Source organism: Callionymus lyra, chromosome 1, assembly GCF_982586985.1.
Source record: "Callionymus lyra chromosome 1, fCalLyr1.hap1.1, whole genome shotgun sequence".
NCBI lineage: Eukaryota > Metazoa > Chordata > Actinopteri > Syngnathiformes > Callionymidae > Callionymus > Callionymus lyra.
In genome coordinates this window covers 28146528-28173477 of record NC_141818.1, presented here as the reverse complement: position 1 = coordinate 28173477, position 26950 = coordinate 28146528, and the positions used below count along the sequence as shown (strand labels likewise).

The 26950-nt window shown below is 37.0% G+C and overlaps 1 protein-coding gene across 1 annotated transcript; it reads right to left on the bottom strand.

Moving 5' to 3' along the window:
* Positions 1–412: 412 nt before the first annotated feature.
* On the bottom strand, positions 413–26842 carry palm3 (paralemmin 3). Its single transcript, XM_087779184.1, has 8 exons — positions 26573–26842; positions 9613–9665; positions 9179–9259; positions 8101–8195; positions 6502–6562; positions 2979–3003; positions 2601–2651; positions 413–1442 (listed from the first exon to the last, which is right to left on the bottom strand). The coding sequence occupies exons 2-8, from the start codon at positions 9655–9657 to the stop codon at positions 733–735; spliced, it is 1068 nt and encodes a 355-aa protein (XP_087635310.1). The 5' UTR covers positions 9658–9665; positions 26573–26842; the 3' UTR covers positions 413–732.
* Between the last annotated feature and the right edge of the window lie 108 nt (positions 26843–26950).

Below are 26950 nucleotides of genomic sequence, written 5' to 3'. Positions count from 1 at the left end.
AGTTGAAAAGAAAAGCAGCAGTTTGTTCGATTTGCTTATTGCTACAGACATTTTATTCCACTAAAAGACACAGCATTTGTATACCAAGACACCCCCTTTCCTCCCAAGAAGTTGAAACGACCGTCCCCCGTTGCAACACATAAAGCGTTGCCATGATGTGTGAATGCACACCACGGCTACACTATGCAGGATGTCAGTCAGTCACCAGGCCCCTGCTCCTGAATGCCCTTAAGATCTTGGATCTACTGGTTTTGCCTCTTTGCCCCTGTGCCTTCTATATACTGTGGAAAAGTAGGGATCCCAGATCAATTTAAGAGTCACTGAAATCAAAATCTTAGTTGTCCTTTAAATGAAATCAAAACACAGCCAACACTGAAGAAGAAATGTCAGTTTAATCATTCAAGCAGTCAGATCCACTGATCTTCGCATACAGCATTTTTACACACAGAGGTTCTTCTTAAGTTAAGTCTTGGTTAAATACTAGCTCCTTACATCATCCGTTGATTTATCACAATTATCTTCAATAAATGTTCACATCATAACGTGGTTGAGAGTGTCAACAGCTTCTACATTAAATGTTGATAATTAGTTGTGTAAAAAACAGAGGAAATCTAAACAGTCGTGGTATGGTATTGACTGATTTGGCAAAGATCCTACAGAAACGAAAAAATCTTCATAAAAAAAATCCATCATGTTTTGGGCTGAAAGAGTTGGGTGACGCTCTTCACAATTTTACATGACGGAGCAGCACTTGCAGGATTTTGTCTCTACCTTGTTGAGTCTCGTCTCACCGTGGATCTCAGTACTAATGTTGTCTGGTTCCACTTCCACAGTCCTGTGTTCTTTGGTAGGTGACAGCATCGGCTCCTGCTCTTCTGACAACGGCCTGTGGTTACATTGGTTCTTGTTCAGGGGTACTTCCTGGAACTGCCCAGGCTTGCAGTAATCCTCACTTGTCATCACTTTAAGTTCTCTATGTTGCTCAGGTTCTTGTTCTGACGAGACATTGCTAGGCCACAGCTCAAAGGAGACCGGCACGGTTGTGAGTTGGGCACCCTCTATAGCCTCTTCTGCACAATCATCACTATGTCCTTCATGTTGGACTAGTGGCAGCTCTTCAGGAAACCTTTCCTCTGGTACAAGACCGACTACTGGCTTAACCACGCTCGGTGCAGCTTCAAACTCAAACACCAGACTCTCTTCTGACCGTTGTATGTCGACCTCGTCAGATGTATCATCGTCTTCGACTGTGGTGATGACGCACTCGGCTCTCACCATCATCTCTCCTCCATCGCTGTCAATACTTGGAGCAGAACTGTAGGTGGGACTGTCACTGTGTCTGTCAACTGTGACTCCTATGTCCAGACCTGGTGAAGGATTGAGGATGCCCAGACTCTCTACTTCCTTAGTGACAACAACTGTGCTGTCTTCGCAGAAATGTCCTAAAATAGTACAGAAAATAAATTAATTTGGTGTATTAACAAGGAAACACAAAACAACTAGAGCCAAAACAGTGTAAAAAGAGCCTCAGACAGGAGAAAAGAGTCAGTATATATTACCTTAAAGGGCAAATAATGTGTTGATTTGAGTGTCCCTTAAATATATCTTGCAACTGTTCTCATAAGTATGTGTCTGTTTGCACAATACTGTCTTTTAACTGAAATATTTACATTAGAAAATATGCTTAAGCCCCACCCACTGAAAATACTTTGTTCACCTAAACTCTAAACCACTTCAACTACTTCATACTTCAATTGTTTTTACAGTAAATATGAATAGGACGCAAAAAGTTGACTCCATCAAGCGCAGAGGGAGAGGAAGATCGTTCCAAAGCTTAGGAGCAACAGCCTGGAAGGATTTCTCTCCTCTGGTCCTGAACCGTGTGAGAGGAACCATCAGTAGATTCTGATCCACAGACCTCAGAGCCCGAGCTGGGTAGTAAGACTGGATTAGATCACTGATGTAAGGAGGAGCCATGAATAGCTCTGAAAATAAGAACCAGAATTTTTATGTGGATCCTGGAAGAAACTGGCAGCCAGTAAAGAGTTTTAAGGATCTAGTTCTTCTACTAGAGCAGGTCAGAATTCTCGTTGCATACTTTTGCATCAACTGCAACTGTTCCAATAGTCCAGACGAGAAGACACAAACGCATGGATTACAAGCTCAAGATCATGTTGTGACAACATTTCCCTAAATTTAGAGATTTTTCTCAGTTGAAGGAAACAGTTTCTGGTCAGTTTTCTGCAGTTCTGTACTAGAGACATGTCTTTGTCAAATACAACACCCAGGTTTCTCAGGATCAGTTTGACAGACTGACCTAAGTCACCCAAGTATTGACTCAACCCTGGAATCTTATCATCAGGAGCAATCACCAGTGTTTCAGTTTTGTCCACATTTAGCTGTAAAGTGTTTTCACTCAGCCATAGTTTGATTTTTAGCAAACAATTGACTAAGCTTGACAGTTGGATCAAATGAGCAGTAGAGCTGGATGTCATCAGCAAAAATGTGGTAAGAAACATCAGGAAATCTCTGAATTATTTTGCAATTGCTACATTTGTATCAAACACACAGCTACACATAAGAGTTTACACAAAACACACCTGTTCCATTTTCTTTTCCAATGTGCAGAGTAGCAGTGGCTAGGGCTGTATCTGAGGAAGGTTTTCATTCAATTAAACACAAAATAATTAAATTAAATGAGTCAAAATTTTTCTTAAATTTGTTTAAAATCTTGAATAAACGATGGATGTGCTAGTCACAAACAAGTTTCTGCTTCAACACATTTGATATTTATGGGAAAACACACATTTTGAGCTCCTCTAGCTCATCAACAATCTTCTACAGTAATTTGATGAGTGTACTGCTTGAAGTATTTCACAAAATATTCATTTTATTTTATCTGACTGAAATCCTAGAGTTTTAGTTTGGTTTATTTAGGGCAGACATCTTTCAATAAGATAGTTTTAGATCTTACTTACCCAGTCGGTTATGAGCAGAAATGTCCTGATAATCGAAAGAAAAAAAGACAAAATTAATGTTTAGAATTAGAAGCAATTCAAATATTATATTCCTGGGATTCAATGTTTAAATAATGATAAATGCACCTTGGTTGTGTGTGCCCTTTATGTGAATATAATATTATTACTTTTTCAGCTGCCCAACAGACAAATGGACTTAGTTTTGTGTAACGTCAACTGCAGAGGTCTCTAGTGCCACCTCATTGACACCCATTGTAAGTGAAAATACAGATAAAAAAATATTTTTAAATTAAGTATGAGTTGATCTAGATCTAGTGATCATGCTCATTAAATAAAAAGAGAAGCAGAGTTCTGCCTGTTGTTTTTTACATACCCAATTAACTAAATTTGAAGACGCTGTAAATTTGAAATGATGTCAAATAATCATCTCATCAGGGGTGATTAGCATAATTAGAAACTGTAATCTGCCGTGTGATCAGCAAATAAACAGACAAAAGACATCTCCTCATCGGCTGAAATAATAATCAAATACGACTAGAACTGTATAAAGGATTAACTAAAACTTAGTACAGTGAAGAAATAAGGTTATTACAGAACACACCTTTCAACACAAACAACAACAATATGATACTGGCGAGATATGAAGCAAATTATAAAGAAGGAAACCTAAGACTTACATTGTCTCAGACTCATATAATGAAAGTTTATTGTACAGTTTGCACTGGAGATGATGTCAAGTGCGCACATGAATGAAGAAAGAGGGATTCTTAACACCACTCATTAGTCATAAATCTCATTTAAGTATCGTCTGATGTCCATGTACTTGGGTTATTCAGTGGAAGAATCAATACCAAGCTTGCTCCTTTTCTGGTGAAGATTGAGGCTGTGCTTCCTCTTTTGAGGGTTTGAATGGTCTATAGTAGCAAATCACACATTCTTATGGCATCATTTGCATATGTAAATATATTTTCAAAAAGTTGATTATATCAAACATATTTCAGTGCCAGCTGTGTGAAGTCATGAGAGTCTGCTTAAATGAGTCTGTAGTAATGAAGTGCTTTCAGGGATGACAAGTACAAAAAACAAAACATAATGACTAATGATTTTTGACAATTCATTTTTATATATGATACAGTCAAAGTTGCTGTATTTGCATATTCTGTTAAAGTACAGGGGTGAAACTCAAGCCTGACTCACCGCCATCACAAACTGGGTTGTTACATGAAATTGTTGTTGCTGTATCTGTGCATGTGACCAATGCAATGTTTACAGATAAGTTTATGTACCCTGAATTTTCACAGCCTGGCAAATGTCAATCTATTACTAACTTCTTTTGTTTTTATTTTCATTGGTCTCTGCCATCTTTAATTGAGCATTACAACCTGTGGTGCTGACAGTGTGGATGCTATATTTATTTTGTTGTCTATGTTCTGTCAGTGAGGCTGCAAACTGAAATAACCTGCAGGGTCAAAGAAAGTTGCTTGAACTTTAACTTGAACAAAACATTTTGATTTAAAGTGGTATTTACAACTTCAAAAGCACTTACAATTCATGTTTCCATAAATAAATAAAAAGAATAATGTTCCACATATATGCTATCTTTAGATTAACCTTTATGTGACACTGTCTGATCAAGTTTTTGAACTCAACAGAGCGTACCGTTCCAACCCCCCCCCCCCGGAATCTACAGAAACAAACATGATCATAACCCGCGTCCACTACTTTCAAGACTGTGGAATTAAACAACGCAACGCAGTTCAACCCTCAGTCTTCTCAGCAGGATCTGGTGATCAACTGTGTCAAAGGCTGACGACAGATCCAAGAGAACCAGAACAGTGTATTGACCAGACTGGACACTCTCAGTAAGGCTGTCTCCGTAGAGTGATGTTTGCGGAAGCCAGACTGAAACTTCTCATGGATGTTGTTCTGATCCAATGACAGCTGCTCAGACAACACCTTCTCTAAGAGAAGAATGAAAGCTAAGAAATAGGCCTGAAATGACTGGGGTCAGCCGGTTCTAAGCCTGGCTTTTTGAGTAAATGCTCCACAATGGCATGCTTAAATGCATTGGGAAAAACCCCTGTGGAAAAGGAGAGGTTTACCATTTTGGTAACCCAGGGCCCAATTACATCAAAAACTTTAATGAAGAGCCAACATGGAAGGACGTTGGACGAGCAAGAGGAGGGTTTCATCTTGCTCACCAGTGCCGAAATATCAGCCAGAGGTATAGGTTTAAAGAAGGCCCACAAGGTGGAAACAGGCTCAGTGACAGCAGGGGTTCCACACAAAAGGGGAGGGATTTTCTCTTTGATCAATTTAATTTTGTCAGTGAAAAATCTCAACAGCAACTATCAAAATTAGATAAAATGTGCGTTGCAATCTAATCCATCCTTATTGCAAGCAGAATACAAAAACTTAACAACTGTCCAAATTGAGAGAGACTCCTCCTTAAAACATAACAGACCTACTATGAACATAATGTATGGACAAAGTGGATCGACTACTATCACACCAAATAAAACAGTTCAGAAAATGTTAATGTTAGTAACCTTTATACCTCTGAGACCTCTGCTACACCATCTGAGATTGAGTACTTTTTTAGAAAAACTGCAAATTCCCCAAATTAATAAACAGGAACAATCTGTAATAACAACAGAGGAAATAAGCCTTAAACTCAATGCAAAATGGAAAAAACACCTGGTCCAGATGGAGTGAATTTTATAAGATGTTTTCAAATTAACTTTCACCTATTTTAAGTTAATTATTTGAAGAAACTCTAGTAACTTGGAAGCTACTGCCAACAATTAACCAAGCAACTATTACTGTTATACCTAAAAAGGGAAAAGTTTTACAGTTGTGTACAAAGTCCATGTTAAAATTGTCGTGGCAGATCCTCGTTTTAGGGGGAGGACACTTCTCTTCTGAGCATGGTCTCACTTGCATATCATTCAAACTCTGTCTCTGATCATTCTTGTAAATATTCAAACCATTGTTAGTTCAATTTAGGGCAGGAATATGAAAATGAACTCTCAACCAATGCTTCGCATTTGGTCAGGTTCTCACTAGTTGAGGGATGTTACCAATCCCTTTAAAACTTGCTTGGAGCAACAAATGATGATGAAAATGGATAAAACCTACGTAAATTAATTCTGAATAAGTATTTGCTGCTTTGTGAGAGCAAAGGGGTAGAAAACATTACAGGCACTTCCCAGATACTACATGTTAATCACTCAGTGTCTCCCATGACCTCCAAAACGAAAGAGAAGAGAAGAAACAATCCTCACACTGAATTCAGAAGTGTTTGTGATTAAAGTAGCCACTTTGAACAATGTTCCGCATCAGAGCTACATTATGCGAGGGCTCAATTATTAATGACAAAAAGATACCTCAAGAATATTTTCTGGATTTTGTTTTTTAGGATGATGATGGTGATAAAGATGATGATGGTAATGAAAAGGCGATGATTATGAACTGTGTGTGTGTGTGTGTGTGTGTGTGCGTGTGTGTGCATGCAACATCTCACCATTTCGCCTTGTTCTCTGGGTTCTCCAACCTTCTCTTCCAACTGCTGAGTGTCAGATGATCTATAGGAAATATGAAATAGTTACTTTCCATTATTATAAAAAATATATATACAGTACAGTACATGTATCAGTGACATGCCGTGAGGTTCATGGTTGGTGAGGCAGACTCTTTTAGTGCTAGTGTTACAAGTATATAAACCCAAAAGGGAAGCTTATTCAATTGGCTACTGGTTATATCATATCTCATCAGCATTCTTTACACACATATGAAGTTTAAAAATATATGATTTGATACTTTCTCAACGAGTCTATATTGAATTGTTGTGATATTTTGTGGGATATTATCTACATCTTCTAGATTATTGGTAGTCGTCGACTGTGGATCAATATTTATTTAAAGCATCATAAACCTCTCATCTTTGACAAAGATATGCTGCTGAAATATTAAGTTTGAATTATCTTTTTTTTTTTTTAAAGTTGTACATTCAAAATCTTCAACCTGCCATTTTTAATTACCTGAGACCTTTTAATTGGCTGAAAATCTAAATCTAAATTAATTTTAAACAATCAATGGATATAGAAAAAGATGAACTAATGAAGAATTTAAAAAGAGCAACCGTGGATTTAAACAGTATAGAGTATGATCGTGATAATAAATGACAACAAGGAAGACGCAACTGATCCAATGCTCTTAATTTGAAAGCTGAGCATTTATTTCCTCCTATTAAATGGCGTTTGGGGAATTTACCATAAAGTTTAGTGAAAACTCTCCAGATTAAAGTTTGGCTCAAGATTAAAGAATCCCGAGCGACGGCGTTAAACAAGTGATGCTGTAATGACAGTTAGACCAGACTTTTTTTTGCTTATGATTGGTTAATATTGCGCGGTTCTTTCCGTGATAGACCCGCCTTTTTTTTGTTCTGTGATTGGCTAGAGTTATGCTAACCGTACAATGTTTATTATGGTGAAAAGATAAATTATGAAATTATTATTAAATTAAATTACTATATTATTAAATGGGTCAATATAAGCGTGAGAAAAACAAATAATTTTTTAAGTAAGGCCAAAATGTATTTTTTAAATATCATATTCTATTTATAAAGTCCAATGCGCCTTGCCTCACCACACAAACCTCGGTTGTTTTGTTGTAAAAGTCCACCTTATTTCTTTTAGTTTTAAAAGTCTCTCCGTCTAATTGGAAATGCAACATACTTTTTTCGGAGGCACAGTGGTGCGTGCCTCCAACTTTACCCGTTCACTGCGGTTGTATTACTGATCAGCGAAACTAAATAACAGCTTTACAAACATTAAACGTTAATGATTAAAGGCATCAACCAGACTGTGGAAAACCAAGGCAAATAAACTTATCTGTGAGCAATACATTGGCAACATTCAGAGATACAGCAACCGGCGCGCGTCACTTGCCTATCCTGACCGCATGTCCCTGATATGTATATATTCAAAACATGTGTCCTTCAACTATACAAGTCCAGTTCATGACCTCTTAAAAATAGTAAAAAAAATTAAGACGTATATAAAATCATCAAAACTGTTTAAAACGACCTCAATAACAGCTCATGTTAATTAAAAAAACCAACCTGTCTTTATACATTATCTGTGGGGTCCAGGCTTCAGGGATAGTAGGTGGAGAGGGTACAACTTCCATCAGCCACTGGTCCCTGAGAGACTTTCTCTGGGTGAAAAAGAATAAAGACCATTAGTGGAACTCCCAATGTGGCTTTTAAATTACATTTAATCTAACAATAATTGGCTTAGTGGTTAGGACGACTGCCAGCAAGTTTTAAGTTTGATCCAACAGACCAAAAACATACAGAGGTTGATCGCGTATTCTAAAAAGTCTGTAGGTGTGAGTGCAACCGGTTAAGGGTGTCCCTCGCCTCTTGTGCAAAGTAGCTGGAATAGACTCCAGCCCCATGACCCCACTAAGTGAAATCAGCAAATCCACCAAAATACTTTTCAATTATAAATAATGAATCTTGGCTAATGAAAGCAAAGCAACCTATCCTCTGCTGTTAGCAGGCCAATTGTGTGATAAACGCTGTGTGTGTCACTTATAAGAAATATGTTTAAATCAAAATGAATTAAGGTACTGTTCAGGGTATCACTAACAACGAGTGGGAAGGATATTTAAACATCTCAAATCCTATTTGCCAGTGACTTCCTTCCCAAATATGTGTCCAAAAAACCCTCCGTGTATATTTTCCTGCAGTTTGGAAAATAGCTTCTCTGTGCCATTTCTGCTAGTGGGACAGGGCAGAGACAACATTCACACAGCAGCTTCCTCTGAGTGATGTCTTCAGCGATTTTGAGGTTAAGGTTGATGTCATAGATGATGAATGTAAGATTTGGTGTTAAAACATCACATTGTGTGACTTGGGAGGCCTGTTACTGACTTCAACCTTTATTTCCAGAACTGAAATGTCATTGACTTGTATGCACACAAACATTTTCTAGACAAAATCCAGTACTATCTGATGGAAATGGGAAAATAACCATTTCCACCTCATGAACATTGGAAAACAAAAAGTTTTTAGAGCAACATGTGTAACCATGGGAGTGTGTGTCTAAAACAAAATATATGTGGAGGATTTTGAGACAAGAGTAATAAAGGTTGTGTACATTTTGACTTCAAAACAGACTTTTATTCTGTCAAACCTTGAGCTGATGAAGTCTTATTTTTTCATCTTCCATCTCTCGCCTGCGTCTGTCCTCTTCTTCTTGTTGCTGCTTCCTCTCCTAAAAAAACCAAACGTATATACAAAGCAAGAAACATTTGTACCCAGAATGCACACAATGAGTTGCATCTTTTAGGGGGTTCAAAAAATGCCAGTCTCAGTTAGAATACTTACTTGTGGTTTCATTTTCTAAATAATTAGAAAAAAGGACATCAGGTCTACAGTACTGAATGTGCCGTAAGTTAACTCATCAAAAAAGAAAAATGATACGATTAACCAGAAGAATTAATATCCACTTCTGGTCCGTGTCCATTTTTACGCCGAAAACTCAAGCACAAGACCAACACAAAATAATCCTTGATAATTGCATTATTTGACTGTTTGGTATTTCTATTAGTGCACGTGTATACTCACAGCAATAGCCTCCAGTCGCTGTTTGTATTTCTCTGCCTCATCCATCTCCGAACCTGTGACATAAAAAGACAAATATGTGTGTTGGGAAGTCAACAAACATATCCTCCTTCAGGATGAGCAACTCAACAAATACAGACAAAAACTGCTTATGCAAGTTAAAATGTAAAAAAACAAACACACAAAGGATGTACCAGCCATTACTTGCCAGCCTCTATACGCCTCAAAGGTCTCAAACTTGCAACATCAGAGGATTTGAATGTAGGGTAGGCATCACAACATGATAGGCAGAATTTCAGCTGGGGCCGCTATTGAAGTGCTTATTTAGACAATGGGGCGGTGAAAAGAAGCCTTTGTTCTTGTCCCTGTTTGAAACTCCACCCACATGACATATTTGAATTCTTGTTTTCATAATGACAAGGCCTGCGGCATCTCTCGTTAGAGACAGTGTTATTTATTTTTCCAAAATATGTGTGAATGGCTGTCAAAAGCACTACCGAATTTCCCCTCGCGGGACTAATAAGGGATTAAAAAAAAAAAAAAAAAACGACACCAATAGAACAATATTTAAACGCGCAAGTTCATAGAAGCAGGATTTGAAGTATGTTCCAAGGTATATTTCAGTGTCTATAATGACACATACCAAGGAAACTGGGTAAACAGTTTAAGCACAGGTCCTTGTTACAAAGGGAAAAGTAATTATAGTTGTAGTATACGTTTTTTTTTGTTTTTTTTGACTGGGCTCACTAGACACAAAAAAGAATACATAATTATGTAATAAAACACAACTGGTAATAATGTTCCAAACTAAATCCTGCCAAACAGACCTGACCCTTCCCATAATGACACAAAACTCAAATGTAAACCAAAATGTAAATCTTTCATATAAATGCAAATATCAGAGAATAAAGAAAGGGGATCAAAAGTGATATTCTGATTCTTCCTAATGAGTCAAGAGATTGCATTTGTAAAAAAAAAAAAGAAAAAAAAAAGATAATGGACCTTTTCACTCATTATGTTTCTATAAAATCTTAATGATTGTCAAGATTAAAATGTAGCATACTAAAATCCCAATATTGGCTGTTATTATGACAGATACAGATTTTTCATGTATCTGTGATTTGTTACATTGAGTGTAGAAGTATAAGCAATATTTGTAGCATCATTATTGTTATCAATTTGGCAGCTCACATGATCACATTAAAATTCACAATTTAAGGAATCATCTAAAGACAATATAATCTTTGGTCAAGGACTACGAGGGGGCCTCAAGCCAGACTTCACTTCTGGCGGAGCCTGTGATTACCAGAACCTCAAGTTGGCTCCTGCTATTGAGTGTTAAAAAAGTTGTTTTCTCAATTATTTATGTTAATATTACGCTCATCTCTCAAGGATATGCCTCAAGCCTTATGGATTTATGATCATGACGGAATATCTGCTGCTCTCTGGGATACCGGATGAGTTCCGCAAGAAATCGAGAAGAGGTTCGTTCTGGTGTACAAGTCAAGAGAAGACACGCTACAGCTCGCCTGGACTCTGACATCATCGGACATGCTCATGTCTGCGCTACATTCCTCCCTGTGATGTGTGTGACAGCGCGTCAGTGCTTTTGTTTGCCTCGAGTAGCCTTCGAAAGGACCCGCTGTGCTCCGCTGTCACTGGCTCAGAGACGTCATCAGGGCTGCATATCGGCCTGTTGAATGCTCGCTCCATTGCAAATAAATCCTTTTCTCTGAATGATCTCTTCACAAGAGAAAAGTTGGATTTATTGCGTCTTTCAGGGACATGGCAGAGAGAGGAATAGTTTATTCATCTTAATGAACTCTGATCTGCTGACTACTCTGTTGAAGGGAAGCCCGATCTCTGTTGTGGTGGGTTTTGTTTGGCTGTTGTTTATAGAGAAAGATGTTCATGCACAGTTTCAGTTTATCTGCCAATTTAATAATGTCTGAATCAGCGTATCTAATGTGTGGAGTTTGCTGTACTTGATTCCCCTGGGTAAAATCATTCAGAGATTTCCTGATGTGTCTTACCACATTTTTGCTGATGACATCCAGCTCTACTGCTCATATGATAAAACTGAGCCCCAGAGGCTGAACAGCTTAGTCAATTGTTTGCTAGAAATCAAACAGTGACTGAATGAAAACACTTTGCAGCTAAAAGTGGACAAAACTGAAACTTTGGTTATTGCACATGATGATAAGGTTCCAGTGTTGAGTCAGTACTTAGGCCTGAGAAACCTGGGTGTTGTATTTGACAAAGATATGTCTCTAGTACAACACTGCAGAAAACTGATCATAAAATGTTTCCTTCAACTGAGGAAAATCTCTAAATTTTGGAAAATGATGTCACAACACAATCTGGAGTTTATAATCCTTGTGTTTGTGTCTTCTCGTTTAGACTATTGTAACAGTTTATTTTCATGTCTAAACAAGAACTCTGTTGCCTGCAGTTAATACAAAACTCTGCAGCGAGAATTCTGACCCGCTCTATTAGAAGAACTCACATTTCCCCGATCCTTAAAACTATTCACTGGCTGCCAATTTCTTAAAGGATCCATTTTAAAATTCTGGTTCTTTCTTTCAGAGCTATTTCACGCAGGCTCCTCCTTACATCAGTGATCTGATCCAGTCTTACACCCATAGCTCAGGCTCTTAGGTCTGTGGATCAGAATCTACTGATGGTTCCTCGCACACGCTTCCGGACCAGAGGGGGGAAATCGTTCCAGGCTGTTGCTCCTAAGCTTTGGAACGATCTTCCTCTCTCTGCATTTGATGGAGTCTACTGACTCCTTCAAGAAACATCTTAGAAATTCTTATTTGTTCAGGCTTTTTCCTGATTTTCTGGGACACCTGTGTTTCTCTTATGTGTCTTGGCCTTTTAAGGCATGCATTTTAATTGTATATTGTTTTTGATTATGAAAGCACTTTGGTCTAGAAAGACGCTATACCAATAGCCTTAACTTACTTACTTACTTCGAGTTTCTTGATTTGCAATGACAGTTTATGCTGTGACAACAACATGAAATATTTGACATTTTCAAGTATATTCCTGAGGGCGTGAAGACATGAAGGCTAACACGTTACTTCAAAAAAATGCCAAACACTAATTTGTGGTTGCAGAGCTCATGTCTACAGTGTCATCAGACTACTGATCCCTGAATGACGTGTAGTCAAGAATAAGCCAATCATTTACATGGATAAAAGTGCTGTAGTATTAGCTGTACAATTTTGCTAAACAGAGAAAAGGCTGCCCAGTGACATTCTCTTTTTTCAATTACGATGCAATTATCCTGCTGTTAGCTGTGTAGACTCAGCTCATTGAAGTTTCCAAAGGTGCAAAAAGATGATCCAGTAGTCATGGTTGTATTCTTCTGTTAAATGTGATTACTTTAATTAATTCAAATTCAGTTCAAATTCAAGTTCCACTTGTATTATACAGTTAAATGGTCACTCCCTCTGGTGCATTCTTAGAATATATTAAAAAATAATAAGTTGAAAATTTTTTTTTTTAATGAACAGTTATCTTATGTAGATAAGTTTGATATTGCATTCCCTCTCTTGCTAAAAGACTGGTCCTCAGTTTGAAAAAGAAAACATATGACAAGTCTATAAAAGGAGTGTAATTTATCATCCAAGGAAATGAAAGAAACACTATGTAGTTTTGAGTTGATGTAGAGTGGTGTGATTTTGGCGACACTGGTGGACGTATGAGATACCGTTTTTGCCTAAAGGGAGACCACATTTCGGATGAAGACCACAATACACACTGTCTTGCATCACAGAGTGTGACACAAGTGATGTAAAGATCCTGTAGCAGGGGCTGGTGCAGGTCCAGCATGTGTCTGGTTATAGTATTGCAAGTACTATAGTCCAAAAAGAAAATTTTAAATATGACAATTGTTCAAGAAATCAACATACAGTCACAAAAGGAGCTAAAACTTTGATGTTCTTTCTGTGGAAGGAGTCACTCCACAACTTTCCTGTATCATTCCTCAAACCGACCCACGTGAGTTTTGTGTAATCGGCCTCTGGCCATGAACAAATAACATGGGAACTCTGAGTGATGCAACACAGTATTTCACAGTTTTGAATCAGTAGATAGTTGTTGCCAAAAAGATCACCAGGGACTCACACCATCAACCAAAAGTACAGCAGCTTATAATTTACGGAAAACTCATTCAACACAGAAAATAGTCAGGAAAAATAAATACACAAAACAACCAAATGCAGCCTCTGTGAAACACAACGTTGCTTACATTTTTTGTAATCACTGAAGTCATCTCAACAAAAACACATCAAGATTAACGTTTTTCTTAATCCAATGTACTGTCAACACCACAAAAAAAAATTAAAGAAAATTGGGTGTTGACAATAAACATATTTTCGAACATTATCAACAAAACTAATGTCAAGATGACACGAAAATACCACATTGATTTAGTATGACTGATCTTTTCACAATAGGAACCTATAAAGTACACAGACCAAATTAGAGGGTGTCATTCAAATGGTTGTATGTATATTGTAAGTAAGTAAGTAAAGGTTAATTGTAAAGCGCCTTTCTAGACTAGGGTCACAAAGCGCTTTAACAATCAAAAACAATACACAGTTAAAATATATGTCTGATCATCTTTTTCTTCTTTTCCTTTTGGCTGCTCCCTTCAGGGGTCGCCACACCGAATCAACCTCCTCCACTTAAGTCTCTTCTCTGTATCCCCATCTCACACCAACCAACTTCATGTCCTCTTTCACTACATTCATAAACCTTCTCCTGCCTGGCAGTTACAACCCCAGCATCCTTCTACCAATATACTCACTATCCCTCCTCTGTACATGACCAAACCATCTCATTCTGGCTTATCCAATCTTATCTCCAAAACATCTAACATTTACTGTTCCTCTGGTTGACTCATTCCTGATCCTATCCATCTTCGTCACTCCCAAAGAGAACCTCATCATCTCTGCTACCTCCAGCTCTGCTTCCTGCCTTTTCTTCAGTGCAACTGTCTCTAGACCAGGGGTCGGCAACCCGCGGCTCTTTCAGCCCTCTCATGCGGCTCGCTGAGTTTTTTAAAACAAGTATTGGTATAATGTGGATATTAAATATAAATGTTACGTAGAGTTTTTTCATGAAAAACGAGCAGCCCTCTCATTCACTTTACTTTTATTTGACAATAAAAATGTCACGGTATACGACGTAACTTCACGCAGCACTGTTGCTACAGGCTCGCGCTCACATCTTAAGACGTTTATATTTGTTCAGGCTTTTCCTTGATTTTCTAGAACTCCTGTTGTGTTATCAGTTTTATCTTGCCCTTTAAAGTATATACTTTATTGAATATTGTTTTGATTGTTTAAGCGCTTTGAGACCCTGGTCTAGAAAAGCGCTATACAAAAAAAAAATTACTTACTTACTTACATTTGTTCCCCCTCCCTCACCTGTTTCAGACTTAAAGGAACAGTAACATGTACAACACACAGTACTTTACTTTAGTTTGTTCAAAACTACGATTTAATTTGATCAGAAATGTAAAAAATGATTATGATAACTAGTCTCTCTTAAATCATGGAAAACATGGAACTGTATTAAATTAAATCTATAAAAATCACAAAGCATTTTGCAGTCTAATTTTAGTTAAACTGAATAAAAACAGATGTATTTTTTTTTACCAGGAAAAACCACCTTGCCACCACTTTTGGATCCTGATAAGATAAACTTCATTGATCCCTCTATACGTGTATGGGTTAAATCGGTATGATACAAAAACTACATTTGCTTTTAAGATATCTAATCTTCACATTATCCTTATTTTCATCATCTTATTAAATTGTTTTGCTCTCACTGAAGAAGGATTCATTTTCCACCAACCATTCTGACAAGTAAGCGTTACCCACATGAATTGTTTTACCACTTTCTCTCTCAAAATAAGAATCTGTGTACAACACAGCTGTTAAGAAAGACCTGGTTAAGATAGATAATATATATCCTCTCAGAGTCACAAAATGCTTTGCATAAGAACATAGTTATAACGTTCTGATTCAGCCTATAGGACACACTGCAGTAAAAATAGAGTACAAAACATTGTTAATGCTTAGAATGATATCCACAATTCAAACTTCACAAATTTTCTACTCATCCACATGTTGACTCGGGGTTGGAATACATTGTTTTCTATAACTCTAAAAATAAACAGGGTTGGGGTTATTTAGAGTAATCTAAGTCAACATGAGGGCGATTAGAAAATAAAAATTTAGAATATTGACCCTAAAATCCTCAACCTCCACCTTCTTCATCTCCACTCCCTGTAACCTCATGGCTCCACTTGGGTTCCTCTCATACACACACATTCTGTCTTGCTGCGACTAACCTTCATTTCTCTTATTTTCTAGAACATATCTCTACCTCTCCAGCTATTCCTTCCCCTAGTCTCTGCTCTCACCACAGATCACAATGTCATCTGCAAACATCATTGTCCATGGAGATTCCTGTCAAACTTCGTCTGTCAGTCCGTCCATCACCACCGCAAACAAGAAGGGACTCAGAGTCAAGCCCTGATGTAGTCCCAACCCCACCTTGAACTACTGACACACCTACAGCACACCTCAGCGCTGTCTCACAGTTGGCATACATGTCCTGCACCAGTCTAACATACTTCTGTGCTACTCCCATATACAGTACCATAGTTCCTCTCTCTGCACCCCGTCATAGGCTGTTCTAGATCTACAAAGGCACAATGCAGCTCCCTCTGACCTTCTCTATATTTTTCTACCAACAATCTTAAAGCAAATACTGCATCTGTAGTAGTCTTTCTAGGCATGAAACCATACTGTTGCTCACAAATGCTGACTTCTGCTCTCAGGCTCATCAACTTTATTCCTCTATAGTAACTGCAATTCTGAACATCTCCCTTATTCTTAAAGATAGGCACCATTACACTTGTTCTCCATTCCTCATGCATCTCCTCACTCTCTAAGATCTTGTTGAATAGACTAACCAGAAACTCCATACTTCCATACCTCCACAGGTATATCATCAGCACCAACTGCCTGTCCATTATTCATCCTTTTCAATTCCTTCCTCACTTCACCTTTACTAATCTTTGCTTCTTCACAGTAGTCACCTCTTCTACCGTTTGCTCTCTTTCATTTTCCTCATTCATTCAGCTTCCACCACTTTGTCCTTTGTTCTGCCTTTGTCCTCTTCGTCTTTGTTGTCACCATATTCATCCTAAAGAGCACCATCCTATGCTGACTTGCTAAACTCTTACCCACCACTACCTTTGCAGTTACTGATCTCCTTCAGATTACATCGTCTATACAAGATGTAGTCTACCTGTGTGCTCCTACCTCCAATCTATATTACAAGTTACCCTATGTTCATGTCAGTCCTGGAAAAAAGTATTCACTACAGCCATTTCCATCCCTTTTGCAAAGTCTACCACCATCTGTCCCTCTTTGTTCCTGTCCTGGATACCAAAACTGCCCATTACTTCTTCATCACCTCTATTTACTACACCAACATGCCTATTGAAGTCTGCATCAATTACCACTCTCTCACCTCTGGGCACATTCTGCAAAACTTAATATACCTCACTCCAGAATGTTTCCTTCTCCTCTTATTCACACCACTCCTGTAGGGCATAGCCACTAATAATATTTAACATCACACCTTCAATTTAACGCTTCAGACTCATCAGTCTATCTGACAATATTTTCACTTCCAGGACATTCCTTACAAACTCCTCTATTTTACATTCGATGGCCTTTCCACACAACCCTCTGCATTTATCCAGGCTTGTGACTCCTTAAGGCTGCATTTATAAGCATCATCATTAAAGTTATACAAATATTGAATGAAGGTCAAAAGAGTGCTATTAAAATAATAATAAGTTCTGCTTTAAGCTTTTTCAGAAGTTTGTATCAAGCTGATGGTATCCCTCCAGGTCGACAGTATCCTTGGAGTAATTTTCAGTTGCAAAATGATTGGTAGTTATTTTTTAATATATATATTTGTTGTGATATTAGACATCTTCTGCTGTTTCTCAGGGTCATCATGTATCACAGTCTTGGCCTTTGCTTCTTTTATTGCAAGAATCCCTGCAGACAGTGTTTAGATCCTTCCACCTCTTACGTATTCCTTTTCCTACCATGAATAGGAAGTCTTTCCTTAAGATTGTTTCAAACCTAGGTTGCTGCAAGGTATGCTGCAGGCCTTTTAAAAGCTGTGGAAAACATTGGCATAGTCCTGCCAACTGAGAAAAACTGTAACATATTCAAAAGGCTGCAGCCCTTGCACCATCGCTTCAAGCAACACCAACTTTGGCTTCAGGTAGGGTATTGCTTGTGTCTTGGAGTTACGTCAGTGTCTGACAGAGTTGCAGAGATGGAAATAGCTGCTATATTACCATATAATACTGTTGCATTGTAAACTGATGTCCTGGATCAGCATGTGCTTTCCTGTGTACATTTGTGTTCATTTCAAATTCAAACTGGAACACGTACAGTATTTTGTCTAATTTGCCATCTTAACTATAAAGTGCTACAAGAAACTGTACTTCAATCAGAGAAGCTTTGGCATTCTGCACTTCTTTTCAGAAGAAAATAATTGACGGGTCCATAGTGGAATTCATTTACAGGATTCAGCTTACACAACACTAGTCTATGTCAAATCAACTACTTTCTGCAACATGGAAAAAGCGACTACACAATCACCTGTCAATGATCAAGACCTTAGTTTTCGAACCTACACTTCCTCCTTTGTCACTGACCGTAGCTCAGGAGTAACTCACACTGTGAAAATCAATACAAAACCTGAGAGACAAAAGTTAATTCAAGAACAAGCAAATCAAAGAAGCAATTACTCTCTGGTTAAAGTGACGTACAGAGTAAAAATTGTAAAGCGCTTTTTCGATTAACTACCAATTTTCTGTCCTTTTACAGACTCTGCAACACAACATGCTTTGTTGGAGGTGCAAATCCTGCTTATCTTGATATTAATAAATCTGTCACGATCAAAAATTGTGAACAAAAGTGTTAACTTGATGTGTGAAATAATATTTTGTAAAGAAATCGTGAAGCTTTTACAGTGCTTCCTCAAAAAAACAAAAAACAATACCCGATTAGAAGTTAAAGTCAGCAAAACAGAAATATTGCATTCCATTCTCCTTCAAACTCTTTAAATGCAATCTTGGCAAGAAGAAGCGGATGTTATGCTAACATCTAGAAGCATTTCTAGTTCAATAAAATTAACAAAATACTGTCCTTGAGATGTGTTATGGATTACTACAGTATAGTGCAGAAGGGCTGAACGATTAATCGCATTTGCGATATAATGGCAATATTAAAAAATGTGATTATTATATCGCGAAGGTTTCGATTTTATTTAATGTTGTTAATTTCATTTCCCAGCCGTCGGAAATGATATTGCGGCGCCTAGCCGAACAAGAGAGAGAGATAAAACTAACCCGTTGATCTCTACGATCTACAGAAGCTAAAGAGTAGCATTACATGACAACTGTGTGGATTAAATGCTACCAGTGTCTCAACAACATGGAACAACATGTAGTATCAGCGTCACAACAAGACCCTTCAAATCTCTGTCTGACTCATGATGACAGCACATATAATTGAAAGAAACCGAATGTGTTTTCAACACGTTTACATCCTGAAATCGGTTCGTAAATTTGAATTGAGGGTGTGACTGCCGGGGTGTCTGTGTGTGATGGCATGTTTGTGTGTGTGCTATGTCAAAGTTTGTTACCTTGTACAATCACACAATTCTAATTGTATGAATTACAATATATTGATGTGTATGACAGGAGATGCACTTAAATATGAGTAACAAGAGCAACGGTACAAAAATGAAATGTGCAGTAAGAAAAGGCAGAATAAGTGTTTGTAACTTTCTTTACTCTGCACTGAAGTTTGATTGATCATTGACTAATACATATATTTACACCACACTTTTAGCACGTTTTTAAAGAAGTTTTTAAAGTATTTGCACTGAATATAGTAATAAGTAATATATTATGTCTGTTTACAACTGTAATTAAATTAACATTCTACCTTTATTTGAACGCATACTTAATTTGCTTTTATCCTAAAACAGGCTTCATAACTTTATCTTAACAATCACAAATAAATACATTTTACTGTAAAGTTAATTATTGATTGTATTAGATGAAAAATGCATAAAAAAGAGGACATTAATAATAATTGCATATTTTAATCGCAATGGCAATATTCAGGAAAATAATCGTCATTTTCAATAATCGTTCAGCCTTAGTGAACAGCATTCACTACATGTTCTATTCACTGACTAGAACACTACTTCACTTTAAATCTACTGTATGCTTTATATAAACTGAGCAGATATCACTGAAATAAGTCAGAGAAGGAAGATGGTTTCCAAGAAGAATGAATAAGCATTAACAAATTCAGTAGCGTTCACACACTCAAAGAGTGTTCAGGTGCAGAGTCACACCCACACTGCATAGCATCTCTCACCCTCCGAGCAGAAAGATCGTTCTCGTCTAATTGTCTTTGTTACTGGAGCTTTTTTAAAATCAATATTAACTTTGTAGCAACATCCTTTTGAGTCAACTTGGGCCCTGAAAACAAAGTTTGAAAGACTTCCTGGTGAGCGTATTCGTTTTTTTCCTCCCCCTCCCCAGTTCTGTACTGCTCGGTGTGTCAGATGTTTAGTTACGCTCAGACCACCTTGAGCGATAATGGCAGTTGTTTAAATTGTAGATTGTTAGCTAGATTGGAGGTGAAGTTCATTGACCTAGAACAGGGGTGCCCAATACGTCAATCTTTAAACACACACTTATATTAATACACCATTACATTATGACTAATTGGGAACAATACGCTTTTATATGGATGGATGGATGGATGGATACTACAACTAGAAGTGTATATATATATACATATAAAGAACAAACTAAACCTTATCCTTTAAGAAACAAACAAAATGTATGTAGGCTTGAAGAAAAATGAAAACAATGTATACAATCATACATAAATTAAATAACTAGGAGTAGCGCTAGGGATGAATGATTATTGAAATCATCTAATTGCAATTATTTTCCTCAATATTGCAATTAAATATTTATATTTTCTCAATGTCCTCTTTCATGTATGTTTTCTCTAATAATAATAAATAATTAACTTTACAGTAAAATGTATTTCTTTGTGATTGTTAAGATAAAGTTATTATGCCATTTTTAAGATAAAGGCAAATTAAGCATACTTTGAAATAAATGGAGGTTTATTTAGATACTTTAATTACACTTGTAAACAGACATGATATTCATTGCAAATGCTTTAAAATGTGGTCTAAAAATTAATATGTATAAGTCAATAATAAATTACACAGACTTCAGTGCAAAGTAAAGAAATGAACATAAAATTAAATACAATCGCAAACTTTGCAGTCAATCACATTTTTAAAAAGCACGATAATATCGCAAACGCACTTTATTGTTATTCTGCAAAATTGCAGGTTGTTTAATTTTTCATCCGCATTCACTGCTGGCGGGTATTTCGAGCACTGCATAGTTAGACGTTTATTCACGAATTTGAAACGTTAAATTAGCAAAGCCAGCGACTTTAGTTTACATTCCTGGGGCCAGAGCAGGGGAAACTGAATCAAATTTAAACCTGCTGGCTAAAGCAACATGTTAATACAGTAAGATAAATTTGATGGAAATGACACCTGATAACACCGATTGGAGGTCACCAAAATTAATGTTCAGTCAGTGTGTGCATATGCACAAACAATGTCGGACTCTGTAGTGTCCTCTGGACCCCTGCCCAATATGGCCAGTGATGACATGTTTAGTCGCTATTCATCATTTAATCGCCGGCTTTGTTAACGACTGTAGTTCTTTTTGGGGAAAACTTGGTCTGATTAGGAGAGACTGCATCCATCACACTTTGGATGGAGTGGATCTAAATTCTAGAAATGTGGACAGTTTTATTAGCCCTTGATCAACTGACAACTCAGAGCTCGGACCAGGAGCCAGAACTGCAGTATTATATGATCCTCTCTGCCTTTAATCACAGGGTGAGGGTGAGTCTGCCCCTTTTAATAAAACCAAGAAAGAAAATCTATTTTAAATTAAAACTTCTACTACTATTGTGCAGGACAGGAAGATTAAGAGGGAAGTCTCTCAGAACTATTCAGCTCATTCAGAACTCTGCAGCTTGTGTCCTGACTAAGACTAAGAGGCACAATCACATTTCTCCCGTGAATAGATAAATGTGGTAACTTTCAGTAAAATTACTTAAATCAAAGGGCAATGTGGAAACCCAACCAAGTATTTCTTTCCTAGATTCAAAAAAGTGTGAGCACCCCGACTCTACAGTCTCCCACAAATATTACGCAATATTCTTAACACACCAAAAGTTTCACTGCAGACATGACTGTAATGAGATCAACTTTGTGAACTCTTGATATCTGCAGCTTTATCACTGTGAGCATTGTTTTGTAGGCAGAAGAATAAACGGTGTGCCTGATAAAGGGGTAAACAAGGTTTTAAACATGAAGGTGGAATGTGAACTATGACTGGTGGGCCAAACAACTCTGAGTCTTAACTTAAATAAATACTTGGGCAGCACAGTTAGAGAAAAACATGCTATTGTGATCTTCATTTTCAGATAGCCGGTGACAACTTCTTTAACCCGATTATTCCAGTTCTAAATTGAGCTGTGCTTCTAAGAACACATACCCCTAAAGGTTTTGTTAAGAGACCATAGAGTTCAGGGTCACTTCAAAACTCAATGTGAGAAGCATAAAGAACAGAAATGAGGAGACAAGATTGAACTAACAGCATTCAGCAACATTCATCATTTTTATTTTAGCCATATTTTACTTCTACTCCTAAATCAGTCACTCAACAAGTCCTCTGAACATAAACATTCATACATACAGGTGGAAAAGGTATTTTATGAAAATAGGGAGCATTCCAATACCGCTAAACAACATTGTTGTTAACAATGTGCTACTAATATATTTCACAATGTTAATACATTTGAAAAAATCAACTGAAAAATCAACCTCAATAAGCCTTTCTTTTTCTCTATCTCTATCTTTTTGTTTTTATTAACATACCTTCAGCAGTAACAAATCGAAAACAAAAGTCTTTCCTTTTTGAATATGGGATTATTTTGACGTGTATTTGCAGGCATCTACTACTGAATAAGCATGTGTCAAACAGGTTGTTAGAGAAATGTGTTATAATTCAATGTCAGTTATTTTTGTGACTTGAATGTGTTTATGTTTCAGGCTAAACAGTAGCTATATTTTATTTCGCTTGTATTATAAATGTAGGCAAAATTATTCTCTCAATTTTTTTCTGACATTGTTTAACACCCAGTCTAAGATAAGAATGAACTACTTAACACAATATAGCTTTTCATCAGAGTAAATTTAGGATTTCTTGAGCTCCTTTGTTGACAACAAATATCAGCAAGATTATGCCTTTTTTTCGATTCCAATTTCTTTAGACAATTTAAAAGGAAGTATAACTCACCTAAACTGCTCATTTGGTACATAACCCCTCCTGTCCTCCAAACTAAACGTGGCAGACTGAATCTACTGAGGACATGGTCCTGGTGCAGCATTGGAGAATAAAGACAACATCAAAGGCACTTTGAAAGGCAAAGGGAACTTTACACTAGAAGAGGTGAGAGGGCCGACAAAACTGTCAATCTTTAATGTGGACTAACATCTACTTAAAGACTTCTGCCTTCCTGCTCCATGATTTGCTCACGTTTTGAATTGTTTAATCTAATGTTGTATCGTCGCTGGCTCAGAAACTAAACTAGCTCCATTCAGTCATTAAATGTACTGATAATAGAAATACTTGAATTCTATTTATCCAAAAATATAAAATCCCATAAAACACAATGAACCTTAGATCAGGTTCTTAAAGGTGGATCTATGTACATTCTCACTCATTTGGTTAAATACAATTATTTTAATTTTTTCAGAGAGACATGTAGACATACAAACATGTATATTTATTTGTCGATGAATTTATATTGTCATTGAATTATTTACCTGAATTTCCTGTGTAATGTTGATGATTTTAGTTACAACACGCTACTAGTTTTACCTTACCTTACCTTAGAACGCATGCAGGAATAGGTGAATCTAAAAATGTATGACAGAAGTTTCACTCTTATGATGAAATTATGTAGAAAGTGGTAGAGTCAAATGTGTAAAACTGTTTCATGTTAGACAAGCATTAATTACAGTGTGTAAATAATAATAGGACAAATATGTTTTAATAATAATAATAATAAAAATACATTTTATTTAAAAGCGCTTTTCATGAGACTGAAGGGCTGGGCGGGACTTAAGCACATTATCTAATGTGAATCTTTCAATTAAAAGAGAGTTTTGTATAAACAGACACATACTGATGAGTACAATAAAGGCCCAAGATCAATTTAGGAAACACTTCAATCAAAGCATTAGTTGCCCTTTAAATGTATTGGCCTAGCCATGTGTTACTTCCAAGTTATAACTAATTAATTCAAATACTAACTCTGACATAATAAATAAAAATGTATACCCTCAGTCAGTACTCTGACTTCACTCCCCCCCATGTGTGCCTACATGAGCTGCAGAGTGATAGAGAGGTGTGCTATTTGTTGTGATGAGGAAATGTAAGTAATTCAGAAAGTGCAACAAAAGGTGCGATGACGTAAATGACCGTACTGCACAAATCTCTACCATGGGCTAAATTGTCTACAGTCTCCCATAAATATTATGCAATATTCTTAACACACCAAAAGTTTCACTGCAGACATGACTGTAATGAGATCAACTTTGTGAACTCTTGATATCTGCAGCTTTATCACTGTGAGCATTGTTTTGTAGGCAGAAGAATAAATGGTGTGCCTGATAAAGGGGTAAACAAGGTTTTAAACATGAAGGTGGAATGTGAACTATGACTGGTGGGCCAAACAACTCTGAGTCTTAACTTAAATAAAGTCTTGGGCAGCACAGTTAGAGAAAAACATGCTATTGTGATCTTCATTTTCAGATAGCCGGTGACAACTTCTTTAATCCGATTACTCCAGTTCTAAAGTGAGCTGTGCTTCTAAGAACACATACCCCTAAAGGTTTTGTTAAGAGACCATAGGGTCACTTTAAAACTCAATGTGAGATGCATAAAGAACTGAAATGAGGAGACAAGATTGAACTAACAGCATTCAGCAACATTCATAATTTTTATTTTAGTTTACTTCTACTCCTAAATCAATCACTCAACAAGTCCTCTGAGCATAAACATTCATTTACAGGTGGAAAAGGTCTTTTATGAAAATAGGGAGCATTCCAACACCGCGAAACAACATTGTTGTTAACAATGTGCTACCAACATACTTCACAATGTTAACACATGTGGAAAGATCAAGTGAAAAATAAGCCTCAATAAGTATTTATTTTTCTCTATCTCTCTCTTTTTGTTTTTATTAACATACCTTCAGCAGTAACAAATCGAAAACAAAAGTCTTTCCTTTTTGAATATGGGATTATTTTAGCATGTATTTGCAGGCATCTACTACTGAATAAGCATGTGTCAAACAGGTTGTTAGAGAAATGTGTTATAATTCAATGTCAGTTATTTTTGTGACTTGTTTATGTTTCAGGCTAAACAGTAGCTATATTTTATTTCGCTTGTATTATAAATGTAGGCAAAATTATTCTCTCAATTTTTTCTGACATTGTTTAACACCCAGTCTAAGATAAGAATGAAGTACTGAACACAATATTACTTTTCATCAGAGTAAACTTAGGATTTCTTAAACTCCTTTGTTGACAGCAAATATCAGGAAGATAATGCATTTTTTCGATTCCAATTTCTTTAGACAATTTAAAAGGAAGTATAACTCACCTAAACTGCTCATTTGGTACATAACTCCTCCTGTGCTCCAAACTAAACGTGGCAGACTGAATCTACTGAGGACATGGTCCTGGTGCAGCATTGGAGAATAAAGACATCAAAGGCACTTTGAAAGGCAAGGGGAAGCTTTACACTAGAAGAGGTGAGAGGGCCGACAGAACTGTCAATCTTTAATGCAGAACTTTAATCTTTAACATCTACTTCAAGACTTCTGCCTTCCTGCTCCATGATTTGCTCATGTTTTGAATTGTTTAATGTAATGTTGTATCGTCCCTGGCTTAGAAACTAATCTAGCTCCATTCAAGAATTAAATGTACTGATAATAGAATTACTTGAATTCTATTTATCCAAAAATATAAAATCCCATAAAACACAATGAACCTTAGATCAAGCTCTTAAAGGTGAATCTATGTACATTCTCACTCATTTGGTTTAATAAAATTATTGTAATTGTTACAGAGACAAACATGTATATTTATTTGTCAATTAATTTATATTGTCATTGAATTATTTACCTGAATTTCCTGTGTAATGTTGATGATTTTAGCTACAAAACGCTACTACAACTCATGCAGGACTAGGTGAATCCAAAAATGTATGACAGAAGTTCCACTCAAAAAGTGGTACAGTCAAATGTGTAAAACTGTTTCATGTTAGAAACGCATTAATTACAGTGTGTGAATAATAATAGGACACATATGTTTTAATAATAATACATTTTATTTAAAAGCGCTTTTCATGAGACTGAAGGGCTCTACACAATAAATCCACAAATGCAATAAAATCCCATAATACAATAGAAGCACAACAAAGCCCTAGCAGTAGATGAAAGTAAGTTTAAGAGTGTATTTGTAGCGTGTTCCTCAAAAATCATCATTACTGTCAACCTTATTATTATCACTGTTATTATTGTAGTTTACTGCAGTCAAGTTAGCAGACGCTAACAAGTTTGGAGCAGATGCTTAACTGCTAAAACATCCATTGCTTAACAACTAGCCTCGCAAACGAAAAACGAGAGTTACTCAAATAAAGTTTCCATACCTGTTCAAACTCCTTCAAGGTGCCGGTGAGTCCAGTGGATTCAATAAAGAACGGGAACTAGGGGTGTGGAAAAAAATGCGGAGAAAGGGGCTCGCTTTTGTATTAAAAACACAAGGAAGAAGAACACCTGTCCAGTCGCGAAGCTACACCTAACATTACGAGTCGATGCAAAGTTTGTCCCGCAGAGAAATGAATGGCGTCTGTTATAGACCGCCGAGGAACTTCACCAAAAAAAGCCCGTGAACCGTTTCCGAGTCCGTGAGTGGGGACGTGGTTACCTGAGGCTCCAGTCACCGTAGGACCAGCCTCCCTGCCTGCTGCCGCCGCGTCATGTTTCCTGCTGTCTGCTCCAACATTCCAGGTCAGGTTAGCTTGGGA

Bases quoted from the DNA above. Each gene is read 5' to 3' on its own strand.
- palm3 (XM_087779184.1), bottom strand. From the start codon at position 9,657: ATGGATGAGGCAGAGAAATACAAACAGCGACTGGAGGCTATTGCT. The intron at 8,196-9,178 runs GTTTGACAGAAT...TTTTTCACCCAG, and splicing joins TAAGACTTCATCAGCTCAAG to AGAAAGTCTCTCAGGGACCA. The intron at 6,563-8,100 runs GTTGGTTTTTTT...TATTTCCTATAG, and splicing joins CAGATAATGTATAAAGACAG to ATCATCTGACACTCAGCAGT.